The sequence below is a fragment of the Vigna radiata genome, chromosome 10 (assembly GCF_000741045.1).
Source record: "Vigna radiata var. radiata cultivar VC1973A chromosome 10, Vradiata_ver6, whole genome shotgun sequence".
Classification (NCBI taxonomy): Eukaryota; Viridiplantae; Streptophyta; class Magnoliopsida; order Fabales; family Fabaceae; genus Vigna; species Vigna radiata.
Genome location: NC_028360.1, coordinates 12,920,604 through 12,937,391, shown reverse-complemented (window position 1 = coordinate 12,937,391; position 16,788 = coordinate 12,920,604). Strand labels below are relative to the sequence as shown.

At 36.2% G+C, this 16,788-nt stretch overlaps 1 protein-coding gene across 1 annotated transcript in view; it reads left to right on the top strand.

Moving 5' to 3' along the window:
* Positions 1-10,697, top strand: part of LOC106775331 (endoribonuclease Dicer homolog 2) — a 21,646-nt gene extending 10,949 nt beyond the window's left edge. The window contains exons 12-23 of the mRNA XM_014662440.2: positions 2,066-2,261; positions 2,342-2,502; positions 2,647-2,865; positions 3,011-3,225; positions 3,358-3,629; positions 3,717-4,114; positions 4,200-4,303; positions 4,843-5,036; positions 5,466-5,675; positions 8,407-8,814; positions 9,029-9,307; positions 10,185-10,697. Of these exons, the coding sequence (XP_014517926.1) occupies positions 2,066-2,261; positions 2,342-2,502; positions 2,647-2,865; positions 3,011-3,225; positions 3,358-3,629; positions 3,717-4,114; positions 4,200-4,303; positions 4,843-5,036; positions 5,466-5,675; positions 8,407-8,814; positions 9,029-9,307; positions 10,185-10,538 (3,010 nt within the window). The 3' untranslated portion in view covers positions 10,539-10,697. The remainder of the gene's footprint in view (positions 1-2,065; positions 2,262-2,341; positions 2,503-2,646; positions 2,866-3,010; positions 3,226-3,357; positions 3,630-3,716; positions 4,115-4,199; positions 4,304-4,842; positions 5,037-5,465; positions 5,676-8,406; positions 8,815-9,028; positions 9,308-10,184) is intronic.
* The last annotated feature ends 6,091 nt before the right edge of the window (positions 10,698-16,788 follow it).

The following is a 16,788-nucleotide window of genomic DNA, read 5'->3' as shown; positions in this document are numbered from 1 at the left end:
TTTTAACTAGCTTGTTTGGTTTTGGGCTTTTTAGAAGCCTTATTTACGTTGGTCCATAGTCCCTTAAATAGGGCACTATGTGTAATAGAATTACAGCACAGTAATAATATTTTTACTTCTCAGTTAACTCTCCAAACTTTTACAAGTTTCTTATTGGATGAGTAATTGCCTCTATGGTTGGTCACTTGTCATGTAACTTTTAGTCTCATCTTTCTCCTTTATTCTTCAGCTCTGAATAGGGATATCCTCTGATGAATTTAACATAATGATAACCGTCCCAATATTTGATAATTCAGCTTATTAAAGTTAAAAGAATTTGAAGAGAATGGATGTATTCGGAAAATGAGTTCAATCATTACAAAAGGGTTACGTATCAGCTATTTATAGCTGTACATATAGAGCAACTGAGCCATAACCAACTGTAATGAAGTGAGAGTTAGACGATATCGATAGTGGGTTTATTGAAAATCTACTGCTGTACAAGTGTTATAGCGGATCAGACAGAGTAATAAAACTATACTCTTATGAAGCCTTATCACTTCCTGACTAATTATTGGCTAGTACTAGGTTGACTACATATTTTGGTAAATGTAGAAATCAAGATATTTTGTCCTGACATACAATTTTAGAGGTAGAGAGCTGATGGATGTTTTTATGATCCTTTTTTTATACAATCGGTATATATTATATACCAGATATTATATCAAGACTTTTTATTGCTAATTGTCAACCGACCAATCATTGAAAAAGGAAAGACAATGGTTCAATAGTTTGAGGTCCAACTAGTATTAATAAAATTATATTAATAATCATTAAATAGCACATACAATAATAAAATTATATTAGTAATCATCAAATAGCACATACAATATTATTAAATAAATGTAATAGCATAGACTTTAAACAGAAAATTATAAGAAAACATTATTTATAGGTCCTTAAAATTTAATCTTAATACACAGGTTTACATTTTAACAAAATATTATAGTGTCCATTAACAAGAAGAAGTTTACATTTAGAATAGAAAGAAAATGGAAAATTAATATAAATATCTAAATTATATGTTTTATTAGATAGAAAATTAATTATAATCAGTAGAATATTTTTTCCTGTGTTATGTTTGTTAATTATGTGTTTTCATTTATGTTAAAAATATTTAAATCGAAATTTTTTGGAAGATACTTGTTCAAACTGTAATGATCAGTTGTGCTCTAAAACATGTACTTTTTCCGCAAATTATCTAGACGTACTCATCAGTCACTAGGTCAAAACTAGTTTCGATACCATTTTGTTACGGATTGAGGGTGAGATATTTGGGAAATGGGTCATGATCCTACTACATAAGAGAACATGACACCATTTTCAAAAACTTTAAAGTAATAGGATTGTGGGTATTTTTCTATATATATTGCTCATCTAGCACAATTTTATCCAGTGTGGGACTCCAACACAGATCAACTAAAGACTTTATCAAATCCTAAACCCTATATAAGGAGACAAATCTTGTCTTACAAGTCAGTTTTATAAGGTTGAGTTAGACTTAAATTCATCTTCTACGATGAGTAATGATGTAAAACAGAAAAGAGTTATCATTGGGTTGTTGTCGAATGAGGGAAAGTCATTGTGGACAACAACACTTAAAGGGAGTGTGACATTGTTAGGAGTCTAAAGTTTAGCTGATTAAAAACTTGATATTTTACTTAAACTTAAAGCCTTGAGACTCTTCTACGACTAGTCTATTTAGGTGGACTATCTTGTGCATAAGTTCTAACAAATGGATGCTAAAATATTCTGCCTCATTGATTTATTCCCAAAGTTTTTGTATTATGACCTATTTTTTTTAATCTTTATTATACTCTATCCTAATCAGTTGATCAGTCCACTATTTTTATTGACTGATTGTATGTGGTTACTGTGGGATAAGGATATTGGTGTTTGATTGTAAGTAGTGATCATAGTTTATTACTGTTAAATTGATTTGATTTTATGTAGTGATATTTGTTATGCCATTTTTATATTATTGTTAAATTTATGTGAAGGATCTACTATTTTTCTACAATTGCAGGACTTTGATTGACATGAGATGCATAATTTTTGTGGAAAGGATCATTACAGCTGTTGTCCTTCAGGATCTATTGAATACCCTTCTTCCAAAATACAGTAGCTGGAAGATTAAATTCATTGCAGGACACAATTTTGGATTGCAAAATCAGTCTAGGAGAAAACAAAATGAAATTGTGGAAGAATTTCGAATGGGATTGGTATGTTGCTTTCTTAAACAATCCACTGTATTGTAATAACCATATGCAGTGTCTTTTCAATAAAAAAAAGTAATGTGCAGGTCAACATCATTGTTGCAACATCAATTCTTGAAGAGGGTTTAGACGTACAAAGTTGTAATTTAGTCATTAGATTTGATCCATCTCCAACAGTGTGCAGTTTCATACAGTCCAGAGGACGTGCCAGGATGAGAAATTCAGATTACATATTAATTGTTAAGAGGTATTTGATTCTTAAATTACTTCTTCCTCACTATTATCACTACCCTGGCACTCTGCAAGAGATAATCATAGTGTTAATTCTGCATAATTTACTAATTGAAACAAATTATACCCAAAGAACCTTGATTTTGTTCTGAATTTACAGTGGAGACTCAGTTACTCGTTCTCGGCTAGAGAAATATCTTGCTAGTGCAGATATTATGAGGAAGGAGTCTTTGCACCATTCTTCCCTTCCTTGTGATCCTTTTGAAGGTGAAGAATATGATAAAGAGTCTTATCGTGTTGCAAGTACCGGAGCCATTGCAAATCTTAGTTCTAGCATAAGTTTAATATACTTGTATTGCTCACGACTCCCTGCAGATGGGTTAGTTGGTTCATTTTCTGCAGTTATTACATGTGTTTTCTTCCTTCAGATGTACTTAAGATATGCTTTCTTTTTGCATATTTCTGGTTGTTTTGCTTTGTTTTTATCCTGCCCATCATTTATCCCATCTATATTAAACTATCAGGTACTTCAAACCAACTCCAAGATGGGACAGAGAGACTAACACATTGTATCTTCCCAAGAGCTGCCCTCTACAGCCTATTCGAGTTGAAGGTGAAAAAAAACTCTTAAAGAATATTGCATGCCTTGAAGCATGCAAACAACTGCATAAGATTGGAGCTCTGACAGATTATCTTGTTCCTGATATCTTCATTGAAGAAGCAGAGATGGAGGAATTTGGTAGCTTACAAACCTTTTATTCTTTTGTCCATCTATTACTACCTTGGTTTTTAAAAATTGATCCTTGATCATTAAATTCTATCTGTCCATGTAATTCTTTGAATGAATTCCACATCAAACAATTTCTTTCAGGGAACGAACCTTATGATGAAAACCAACCAGCTTATGTGCCATTTGGATTGGTAAATTGTGTGTCAAATAGTACTCACACAACATACCATTGTTATTTGATGGAGCTCAGTCAAAATTTTAGCTATGATATCTCTGTTCAAGATATTTTTCTTGCCACAAGAATTGAGCTTGATCCGGAAATTGGATGCACACAATTCGATATGGGTTTTGACAGAGGTAGCTTGTCGGTGAAGTTGATATACAAAGGAACCATTGATCTTTCACCAGATCTGGTATGCTGTTTAGTTGTCCTTTAATGTTTCTACAATAATTCTGTTAAGAAAACTCATTGTATTTGTTTTCTGTTTTTTCTTTTACAGGTTCTTTTATGTAAGAAATTTCAGGTAACTTTGCTTAGAATTTTGATAGATAATAGTATGAATAATTTGGCAATGGGTTTAGACAAATGCTGTTTGGAAGGTGGTGTTGAAATTGATTATCTCTTGCTTCCGGCTATTGGCAAAGGGGAAAAATCACTTGTTGATTGGTTGACTATCATTGCGGTAAATCCATCTAATATTATGTGTGAGTATCATCCACTCCGCACAAAAAGTGGTATAGTTTGCACTTGTAGACTACAAGATGCTTTGGTGTTTACTTCTCATGGTGATAGGATTCATTTTTATATCACAACTGGTACAACAGAATTGGATGGAAACTCGCCTATGAAGCTAAGGGATGGTGGAGTTACTACTTACAAGAAGTATTACAAACAAAAGTAAGGAAATTTGTGATTGATGTTTATTATCAGGTTACTTTATCTACTCCAGTGCGTTATTCTATTTCTTTTTCCAATTTTTCAGACATCACGTTCAATTGCGATATGAAGATCAAAAACTCATTAAAGCAAGACACAAATTTCCAGTTAAAAACTATATTCATGGATACAAACAAGGGAGGGAAGGAGGTTGGACCTTGTATTTTAAACTTTTTCTTTCTGGTTGTCTCCATTGTGGGATTTGACCAATTATGACCAGTCTTTGTGCAGAAATGCATTGTTTTTTTTTTTTTTTCAATAAATACAAAAGTTTTGCTTCTGGTGGATAATAGGAGGTTGATTATGCCAATAATCTTAAAATCAGGGTTACCTGTGTAATTGAAAGGAAACCTGGCTTGTTAGTTTGCTTATTTCTTCTGAACAGTTTTTTGGGATTAAAATGGCCTCTGCTTCTTTTCGTGAGGGTATTATTCTTAGTTGTTACCTTTCTATTGGCTTGATTGTTTTTAAAAGCTAATATTATGATCTTACTATGAACCAAATTTGTATATGCAGTTACTCCTTCTATTAGCAATAACTTAGTTATCCATGTCATAATGCCTAAATTTATTCATTTCCAAACTATACTTGTATTATGTGTTCAAAAAAGTTGTGGCTGTTAGTGCATGTCTCAAGCTCTGACAATGCAGGATCTAATTTGAATCCTAACTTCATGTTTTTCGTTTCAGAAGCAAGCAAAGCCTTTGTTGAATTACCCCCTGAACTGTGCTCTATAGTCATGTCGCCAATAAAAGATAGTATCATTTATACCTTCTCGTTTATTCCATCAATCATGCATCGGCTTGAATCATTGCTTGGAGCTTTCAATTTGAAAAAGATGCATTTGGATCATTGCGCACAAAATGAAATTCCTACAATCAAGGTGTGTTACAACTGTTTGTCAATACAATCTATACTAGTTTATTTCTCCTTTTTATCCAGAATAGGAAATTTTATTTGTCTGGTAATTGTTCTTAATAGACAAAAATTGTACTATATATATATATATATATATATATATATATATATATATATATATATATAAGCTGTTGTGTAAAAAATTGACGTAGAAAGCAGGGCATTCTTAAAAGGTAACTAATATCTTCTCGACCGTCCTTCTTTTAAGCCGATGTTGCACCAATCAATGCACAATGAAGAGATTGAGAGGAAACTTGTCAGTGTAAAATATTCTGTTGGTATCTTTTGGTTATTTTGTTCTGGTGTTCTCTGAATGTCGATTATATTTGTTATTGCTATTTTGTCCAGTTGTCTAATATTTTAAAACCAATGGTATATGTGACTTGCATTTTAGGTCTTGGAAGCAATAACTGCTACAAGCTGCAAGGAGGCCTTTCATTATGAGTCTCTTGAGACTCTTGGAGATTCTTTTTTAAAATATGCCGTCTCTCAACAACTTTTTAGCACTTACCAAAATATACATGAAGGTCTCCTCAGTATTAAAAGGAAAAAAATAATTTCTAATGCTGCCCTGTGTAAGTTAGGGTGCAGGTCTGGACTTCCGGTACTCTCTCATTCTCTCTGATTTTGTTGTTCAACTTTTTGTGCTGTACATATGTTGCGATGCTTTTATGTGTTAAGAAGTGAACTTTAAGTCTAATTCAACTCCACAAAACTAGTTTATAAGGTGATGTTTGCACTCACTTATGTACTATAAATTGGTCTTATCTCTATTTTATATGGGACTTCCAATACACTTCCCTCATATCAAGATATATACATCTATAGCATGGAACTAAACATTAATGGATAGTGCAATAGCGGTTTGATAGAGGTGAAACAATATGTGTAACAAATAAAAAATCTCGTTAGAATAGGTTCTAACATTTACTCTGATACCATATTAAGAAATGGACTTTAAGTCTAATTCAATCCCACAAAACCAACTTGTAAGATGAGATTTGCACCTACTTATATATTATAAAATGACCTTATCTTTAGTCAATGTGAAACTTCTAACAGGATGCTTTTATATATATTTTGGTTTTATTGTTTCTTCAAACGTAGGAGTCTTCTATGTTTGATTGATTGATTGATATTTTAAGTTTGATAATAGATTATAATTTTAACTTGTTGCAATTGTTTGGATCATTATCATGACTTGAGATTGAAATTGTAAAATAATTCTCGAGGACTTGATTGATCCCTCTCATAATCTTCTATTTATAAGAATAAATTGATACAAGAGTACATGATAATTAGGATAACCCTAAACATAATATAATCATGATAAATAGGGTAACCCTTGACACAATATAATGATGATAAATAGGGTAAATATCCTAACACTCCCTCTCAAGTTGGAGCATACAAATTGTATGTACCAAGCTTGGAACAAATAAACTCAATCAGATGACCCCTCAAGGCCCTTACTGTTTCAGGCCTCTCCCAGTCTAACACCGCCCTCACCTTCTTCGGATCCATCTCAACTCCCTTATCTAGCATTGGTGAGGCCAAAAGGCATCACCGTGAACTAATAGTGACCTTGATGAGTTCAAAATGCAATTTCTCCAGCCACTCTACTCCTAATATGACATCCACTCCCCTCAGTTCGAACAAATAGAACCGTTTTGCAATTTCCGTTTCTCCTACATTTATCACCACCCTTTCACAACAACTTTCGGTTCTTTTCTTCTGGCCATCTCCCAGGCTTACAAGGTAAGGTGGGGTGTCTTCCATTTCTCCCTCTCCCATCGAAACTGGGTTTCGCGATTTCGCTTCCCTGGGTTGCCTCCTTCTTCACCGACCCTACACTCTACGTGGCCCCCCCATGACCTTGCGTGTAACGACTGGGCTCGATTCGCATCACTGCCCCTATTGTCCTTCCCCAAGATAGAAAATTCTTGGTCGTCAGCCCGCCTTTGGTCCTCGCGCTGGCGCACAGCTCCTCAACGTCGCGCGCGATTCGCATGGCCATCATCAAGTCTTGTAGATCATGTGGCAGCACGTGGTTGCAAACCCCTTCCTAAAGGCCCGCCATGAAATAACCCAAGAGTTGCTCTTCGGGAATTCTGGTCGTCTGTCCTACCAGAACTTCAAAGTCCTAAATGTAATCCTCCACTGGCCCTGCCTGCTTAATGGTCACCATTCTCTCAAAAACCGACCCTCGGTTTCTCTCGCCAAACCGAATCACCATCACCTTTCTTAATCCTTCCAAGAGTGGTTGTTGGTTTTCTCCCCCCAAAATCGGAACCAATAATCCACATACCCCTCCATGCTGATGAAGGCTAATCGCACCTTCTCTTCTTCATCCACCCTTTGAACTTCGAAAATTTTTTTCGTCCTATTGATCCAGTTCAAAGGATCACCTTTTTCAAACACGGGTAACTCCACCCGCTTCCTTCAATTAGATTACCCTTCTTGACGCCCTTCATCTTTTCTTCCACTCTCTTCGTCGCGTCTACCCCGTTTCCTTTACCAGACGACTGACTTCCATCAGATTGTTGGCCGTCCTGTTGGCGATTACGTCCCCCTAACATCCTCAAAATCTCCTGGATATCCTGGTGCATGGCAGCAGAGTCTCGTCTCAGTGCCCCAGTATCATGTCGTAGCGCCCCAATATTTGCTTTCATTTCTTCCATAGCAATCTCTATGGCTTCCAGCTGGCCTTCTACCACCACCAATCTTCCCTCCATCACGTGTGATCTCACCCTTGAATTGGATCCGGCAGGTCGGACCAATTTAATAGGTTTCTGAACAAGAAACCTAATCAAGAACACCCTCACACACTCTCAAACCAGTATAATAGAAAGAATGAAATGAATCTTGTATTATTCACTGGAAAAGAATGGTCTGTACCATCAAAATACAGGGGCATAATCCCCTTCACAGGTCCAAGAGCCTGTCAACACTCAATGTTCAAAAACTCCCTTCTAACTATACTATCAATCTATTTATACATCCCTTTTTTCCGCCCATCCTAACTATTAGAAATTCTAGAAACAGTTAGGTTATTAATGCTAATTATTCTTCTTTCTTCTTTCGCACACTCTCCCGTGCCTATCAGATTTCCAGAATTTATCAAAGATTAAATTATTATTTTAATAATTTCTACAAGTAATTTGGTCTCTAATCTGTAGCTTGTGCCATAAGGAGTTGATTGTATTGCTTAGATGTTCTTTGATCCATTTTCAAATGAGTTTATATGGTTGTAGAATTCTGCATTGTTATGATGAGGATTGCATTATCACCTTGAAACTTCGGAATTCTTAATTCTGCACTATTTTGATTTGCAGGGCTTCATACAAAATGAACCTTTTGATCCCCATACCTGGACCGTTCCAGGTGATAAGTCTAAAGGTTTTAAATTGAAAGAGTTGGTTAGTGGGGGGAAAAAAATTTATGTTATGGGAGAAAGGAAATTAAATCGAAAGATCATTGCTGATGTTGTCGAGGCACTAATTGGTGCCTTTCTCAGCAGTGGTGGTGAAAAGGCTGCTCTATTGTTTATGGACTGGGTTGGTATTAAAGTTAGTTTTAATAAAATATCCTATGAGAGACAGTTTGACATTCAACCAGAGAAACAGGTGCATGTCAGTCATTTAGAATCACAATTGAAGTACTCATTCAATGACCGTACTCTTTTAGTGGAAGCTTTGACCCATGGTTCCTACATGCTTCCTGAAATTCCTAGATGTTATCAGGTATGTACTGTAGTTATTGTTCATTATGTGAGAACAAGAGAGGGACGTTAGCATGTATTTATTATGCATGAATAAACTTTCACAAACTCCATACAGATTGGCCTGGTGGGACCCAATAAATAACCCTTCTTGATAAATCAATTTTTTTCTCATATTCTTTTTACTTTTGATTCTTTTATCGCAATTCATGAATAATATGCCCTCCTTCCTGCAGCGACTAGAATTTCTCGGAGATTCAGTATTGGATTATCTCATTACTTGGCATTTGTATAATAAATATCCTGGCATGTCACCTGGACAGTTAACTGACATGAGGTCAGCTTCTGTGAATAATGATTGTTATGCATGGTGTGCTATTAACCATGGGTTACACAAGCATGTACTTCATGCCTCACAAGAACTGCATAAGCATATTGCTGTTACACTTGTCAATTTTGATAAGTTGTCATCGTCATCAACTTTTGGATACGGGTCAGAGACATCACTCCCTAAGGTTAGTTGTTAAAGTTTAGCTCATAGGTCCACTTGGTTGTTATTGTTTAGCAAAGTGCATGCTAACATACATTATTACGGTCATGGTGTTTGCAATAGAGAAAAAAGTTCCTTGAAAGTGAACTTGACTGTAAAATACGCATGCCTTATCTGGTGTATCTATTCTATAAATTCCAGAGTGGATAGTGCTTACTCCTGCATTTTTTAGACAAGTTTACTTCAGAGGATCCTTGAGAATGTTGAACTAAATAAACTCTGACTGTTGTGGTGGATAAACTTTTTAGAGAAAGTCTTTTAAGTGATGGTAGGAAAAATTACCTGCATTATGGGTTTATTTAGCAATACTATTTGATATGAATTTTCTTATAAAAACTCTTATGAATGCCTAATAACCAATTGTGGTTGGAGAGGGGGAGGTTAACGTATCGAACTAGTTTTCCTATTGTTAACTAGTTGAATGAAAATCCGTTGTTTTTTATGCTGGTTTTCCTGTATTTCTAGTATGTTTTCCATTCAACTTTGGAGTAGCTTAATATGTTAGTTATTTAGTACTCCAAGTTGTGACCCATTTCCTTGTTTTCAAAACACGTGGAATGTCAAAGGATATACATACTAATGAATTAAACAATTATTAGTATATTCGAACAAAATCTTGTGCTTCACCAGTGTTATAGGACCTTGCAAACATTATTTATCTGTCTTGACTCCTGTTTAAAGATGCAGCTCCTTTATTCCCTTCTTTGACGCAATTTTATAGAAGTAATGTTAGTATATGCTTTCTGTGAGTTTTGCAACGCATTCCATTTTCTGTCCTAGATGTTCTGCTGCAATGTAATAGCCATACAAGAACACGTAAGTTTGCTCCTACTGTTTGATAGGTACTTGGAGACATTATAGAGTCCCTGGCTGGAGCAATATTAGTCGATTCAGGGTACAATATGGAGGTTGTGTGGCAGAGTATAAAGCCACTTTTAGAACCCCTTGTCACACCTGAAACATTGAAGCTCCATCCCGTCCGAGAGTTGAATGAACTATGCCAAAAGAGAAGTTATAATATTATACAGGAGGATGTGTCCCGTAAGGATGGTGTGACCAGATTTAAAATGGAGGTAGAAGCCGATGGGGTTATTCACCAACATGAATATATTGGTTCTGCACTTCAGGGCACAGCCAAGAAGATAGTCTGCAAGGAAATCTTGAATTCCTTGAAGAAGGTTAGGGGGCCACTGTAGGTTGTAATATTTGTTTATATTTCTTTAGTCTTTTTTGTGAAAGGGTAAATAGGCATGTTAGTATAATGTAGATATTGGGCCTATAAGCACATATGAGTAGTTTGAATATAATCACTGCAAAACCTGACCACTACAACCAATAAAACAACTTATCTCTCAGAACATTTTCACTCTTTTCATAAAATATCAGTTCCACAAGAAATAGAAACAACTAAAGGTAAATATAGTGATATTAGACCATATAAAAATTGACTTCAAGATGAGCATAACAATATTGAATTGGGTTTACATAAGTATGATGCAGCAAAGGCAACATAACATAATAACAATTTTCACCAACCAACTACATCAGTGGACTTTGAAATACCCATGCATATATTTCATAAACACATATTAAGCTATATGAGGGGTTAGAAAGTGTTGAATATAAAGAAAATTATGCTTGGGATTAATCGGCAATAATTTTCTTTTCCAATTCGATTAGACTGCAAAATCAGTGAAACATAAGATTGATATCAATTGATAAAATTGGTCAAAAACAGAGTGAATAAAAAAAATAATAAAATTTGTCATTTTAACTTTAAAAAATAAAAATCATTCTAAATATTAGTTGTTTGCTAAATATAAACTTGCTACTATTATTACCCATTGATGTGTATTATTCAAATTTTAGTTTAAGTGTGACAAAATATTTTATTTTATATTTATTATATAATTTAAATGTTAAGAACCTATGCCTTTACGCTTTATTTTAATTTTTAACATTACTAAATATATATCGTTTTATATATTTTTAATATATTACTATTAATTTAACCTTAATTTCAATCTGATTAAGCTATTTATTTGGAAACAATATTTTGACTGATTCAATTATAGGTCGGGTTTTAAAGAATTAATGGTTACATCCTTCTAAGGATAGTCATGGACAGGTATAGCAGTCACTTGAAATTCTGCATTGTTTGTGGTAAGAGGACTGCTACAATGCCAAGAAAAAAGATTGAGAAAAATGACTACATGGTATCGTAACAATTAAGACACAAATCCTATAACCGGTGTTTTAGGGGAATTTGAAGAACTCTAGCTAATGATCGATGGTGGCTTGTAGAGGTGGAGATTTTGCGTGTGGAACATTGATTGTGCATTATATGGAGAGCTCGTTCGTGATCATTTATATTGGAAGTGATCGGGTCTACATACTTGGTTGGAAGGTGGTTGTTAGAGGTAGGTTAGTCATAAGTATTATTTTTATTTTTTTTAGGTTTCATCTTCGTTAGAACTATTTATAGGATTAAGATCACGAAAAATAATTTTTCTTTAAATTTTTTTTCAAATGTGTGGACACAAATAAAAACATATATTTATCCAGATTTTTAATCATGTGTGATATTTCTTTGTCTCAATTACTTTCTCTTTGTATAAAGAGAGATATGATCTTTGTCCATATTTGATAAAGTATTAAGGGTTTATGAGAAGAGGAAGAGAAATTAATATTTTGGTTAGGCGAAGAGTGTTTAACCATTAACAATTCAGTTAATAGTTGGATAGGATGGGGAACCTTATAAAAAGGTTAAGGGCTATTGTAAAGGGTTAACTTTTGAAATTCTTTGTGTAAACAAGAGTTTGTTCCTGTGGAGGGAGACTGTTTCCTTGAGAGTTGTGTGTGTTCTTGCACTTTCTTTGAATACAAGAGGAATATACAGTTTTGTTCTTCGTTGCCTGTGCGTGTTAGTGTTGAGTGTGTGATAGATAGATTCTTGTACTAAAGAAATCTATCAAATTGGTTCGACTTGCTGGATCCCAAGGTATGGAGCGAGATGGAAGGAAAAATGAATGCGCTAGAAGGAAGGATGAATGGAAGAAAGAATGCACTGGAAGGAAAGTTTGATTCGATGGAGACGACAATGGAGGAAGGTCGAAATGAGAGGTGTGCACCAATAACTACAATAGATCACGCACATTCTTGGAAGAAGGACGAGGAACCAGGATAGGAGCTCGGAGGGGAGTTAAGGTTTAGTGAATGAAGGTCGGGTAGGAAGGAAAGAGAGTTCAAAGGACAAAATAGAGGAAGATAGGGGTGAAGTACAATGGAATTGGATGAAGCGAGTAGAATTACCCATGTTTGAGGGGTTGGACCCAATGGACTGGATTTCTAAGGCAGAGAAGTTCTTTGACATCCAGAACGTCACGGAGAAGGAAAGGATCAAGCTGGCGTACATTTTCATGGAGGGGGGCGCGAGCTATTGGTTTAGGTTCTGGAAAAAGAAAACCAACAACCCTTCTTAGGAAGCTATGATGAAGGCACTGATGAGGGGTTTGGAGGAAGGAATACAAGGTCGATCTTTGAGAAATTGGTAGCTGTGAGACAGAGGGAGACAATGGAAGAGTATGTTCAAGAGTTTGAGATGCTTGTGGCTCAAGCTACTGAGGTAATGGAGGAATAACTACTGGGTTATTTTTTTGCAGGGTTACAAGGAGACATTAGGAACCAGATTCGGCCCCACAGTCCGAGGGACCTGTTGACGGCGGTAGAGGTAGCCCGAGACGTAGAAGAAGCGGGAAATAACCTAGGAACTAGTAGAGGAACGACTGATAAGAACAATCAGCCATGGGGAAGGTATCAGGGGGGTTCTAGGTCGGTTTCAAGAACCAAAACGTATAAAGGGAGTTAGAATGGGCAGAGGACTACCAGTAGTGGAAATACTTCGAGGAAGGAAGGAACGATAAACACTATGACCTCCAAGGCTAGGAGTAATGCAATTGGGGAAATGCGAAACCAGGGATGTGAAATCTACCATACCTAGAGTATGTAAAGAGGAGGGAGGAAGGAAGGTGCTTCCATGGTGGGGGTCTTACAGCCTAAGGCATAGGTGTCCAGAGAGGAGCATGCGGGTTATGATAATGGCGAAAGATGAGGAAGGAGGGGAGCACGAGGAGGAAGAAGAGATGGAGTAGAAACGTATGAAGTTGTCTTTTTTTCTCAGCAAAGGTCCTAACCCAGACCAACAAAATCAAGTTGCAGGGCTGGGTGCAAGGAAAGAAGATATTAGTCTTGATAGACAGTGGGACAAGCCACAATTTCATTTCAACAAGTTTGGTGGAGGTATTGGGGTTGAAGGTGGAAGAAACACCTCTCTATAAGGTGTGTCTAAGGGATAGGCAGAAGAAGACCACCAGGGGTGTTGTGATGACAATTTGTTGAACTTAGAAAGAGTGGAGGTTAGGGAAAAATTCTACCTATTTGAGCTAGGAGGGGTGGATATCATATTAGGGGTGGCTTGGCTAGCATCATTAGGAGAAGTTAAAATAAAATGGGGAAATCTAAAGATGACATTTAGTCAGATGGAGGAGAAAGTGTTGATCGGGGGGACCCTACCCTAACCAGAAAGGTGGTATCCCTAGAGGTGTTGTTAAAAGAAAGAGAGATAGAAGCACTAGTATAAGGGTTGGGTCAGACTGAATTAGAAGGTGGAAGTGAGGGAATGAAGCAACTGACTCATGACAAAGTTGAAGAATTAGAGCAAATTTTAGGCGAGATTGAGGGGATTTTCAGGGAACCCTAGGGACTCCCTCCTCTAAGAATCTTAGACCACAGAATCCCCATAAAGGAGGGCATAGATCTGGTTAATGTACGACCTTATAGATATTTGCATTTGATAAAGACTACGATAGAAAAACAGGTGCCAAACATGTTAGAAATGAGCATCATCAGGCCTAAAAACAACCCTTACTCTAGCCTTGTCATTTTGGTGAAGAAAAAAGATGACAACCGGAGATTTTGTATTGATTATAGAGCTCCGAACAGGGCCACAATACTCGACAAGTTTTCAATACCGATGATTGAAAAGTTGTTGGATGAGCTGCAGGGTGCTGCTTACTTTTCAAAGGTGGATTTGAGAGTTGGATACCATCAAATTTGTATGAGGGAGGAGGACATCCAGAAAAGGGCATTAATGACTCACCAAGGTCACTACGAGTTCCTGGTCATGCCATTTGGGCTATCCAATGCTCATGCCACTTTCCAATGCATGATTAACACCGTATTGAGGCCTTTTCTGAGGCAGTGTATCCTCGCTTTCTTTGATGACATACTGATTTATAGTAGGACGTGGGAAGAGCATGGGAGACACATCACAGTTGCTGGAAACATTGGCCCAACAAGAGCTCTTTGCAAATAAGAAGAAGTGTGAGTTTGGGAGGAGGCACATCAGGTATCTAGGACATATGATCTCAGAATCATAGGTGGAAATGGATGGGGAAAAGGTGTCAACAGTGGTGGATTTATCAGAACCTAAAAACATTAAGGAGTTGAGAGGCTTCTTGGGCCCTATGGGCTACTACAGGATGTTTATAAGAGACTATGGCAAGATGGCAAGGCCATTGACTGATATGTTAAAGAAGGGGAAATTTGTGTGGTCGCAATAAGGTGTAGCTGTTGTGCAAGCCCTAAAGGAGGTTGTTACCACAGCTCCTGTGTTGGCCTTACCAGATTTCACACAAAGGTTTCATGTGGAGTGGGACGCATTCGGTAGAGGGGTGGGAGCAGTCTTGTCACAGAATAAAAAACCAATTGCTTATTTCAACAAAGCTTTATCAAAAACCTCACTTTCCAAGTCAATCTACAAAAAAAGAATTGGTGGCCTTAGTCCTTGCCATCCAACATTGGCATCCTTATTTGCTAGGCCAGAAATTTGTGGTTTATACAAATCAACAAAGCCTTAAGTACTTGCTAGAGCAAAGAATTACAACTCAGAACCAACATAATTGGTTGGCCAAACTGCTGGGATATGAGTTTGATATAGTCTACAAAACGGAAGCTTCCAATAAGGTGGTTGATGGCCTGTCAAGAAGGGGAAGGAGATGGAGGAAGGAGTTAAGGGTGGTTGCTAGACCCTACTGGCGAGAATTTCATGAAGTGTTGGAGGAAGTAGAGGAGGACCGGACCCTGAAATATAGGAACCCCTAGCAATCTTTGTACACTGCTCTTGCAAACTTGTATGGATAAGGATTCCTGTGAATCCCTTAGTGAAAAGTTAACAACATTTAGAATGTATTTGCTAGGACCACACATACATGGAAAAAAAATCAACCTTTCTAGACCCCAAAGTCTAGGTTATAGATCTAAGAGTATAGAATAAACCGCTTACATATTTAGACCTTTGTAAAATACTTGACGTGGCTTGCAAACATTTTGGTCAATGGAATGCAATTCCATTTGTCAAAGGTTCTATGAATTTTCTTTTTCTTCTTTAGAAGAGATGTGAAGGGTTTTGACTATTGGAACTTTGAATTTATCTTCTGACATTCTTCATGTTTTTTCTTGGACAAAAGATTTTGTCTTTGTTTTCATGAAACTCATGAAAACTCAATGTTGGGTTCACATACATTTTCTTCCTTTATACTATTGGCAACTTAAAACAATTCTCTCAATAACAAGGAATTAGTACACATCTTTAGATTATTATACCAAGAATAAGTCTCGGGGTTTCTTTGCAGTGTCTTGGTTGATGTTAATTTGTTATCTGATTTGTCTAATCAAATTTTGGTGGAAAGATCAAAATTTGCGTTTATTGCTTATATGAAGTATAATAAATTATCTCTATTTTGTTCAAATTTTAAAATGATCAATCATGACTTATCTAATTGTATATGGTTACAACAAGATACCAATGTTATTTCTAGTGGAGAGAAAACCGTTGACACAAAAATACAACATTATCGTCCACATGTTGTTAGTGCACCAGATGGGACTAAGGGATCTTTATCTCAAGTGGTAAAGCCTGTGGTGGAGCCTATGATGGAACCTATGGTGGAGCCAGTGATTCAGTCTTTTATTGTACAACTTGTTGCTCGTTCACAACCTGAACTAGTGGTGAGTAATCATGATAATATTTGTATTGTAAATGGATCTTCTCTTATTAAGAATTTAGATGGTGGTGTGCATTGGAATTTGATTCCTTGGTTAGTTCTTTGGAGGACGTCACTCCTATTGGGATTAGTTTGCAAGATTTACAATAATTAGATTTGACTCATAGTAGTTTAGCGACACTTCTTAATCTTTTGACATATAAAGAGACTCATTTTACCGAGGAGTTGAAAATAGTTTCCAAATGGGTTAATATGATTAATGAAAAGAAAAATTCTAATACTGAAAAAGATGATGAGCGGATTTAAATTTCAAGAAAACTTGATAAAGGTAGACTAAAGAAAGTTAATATTAAATCTTCCAAAATAAAAACTTCTGAAAATT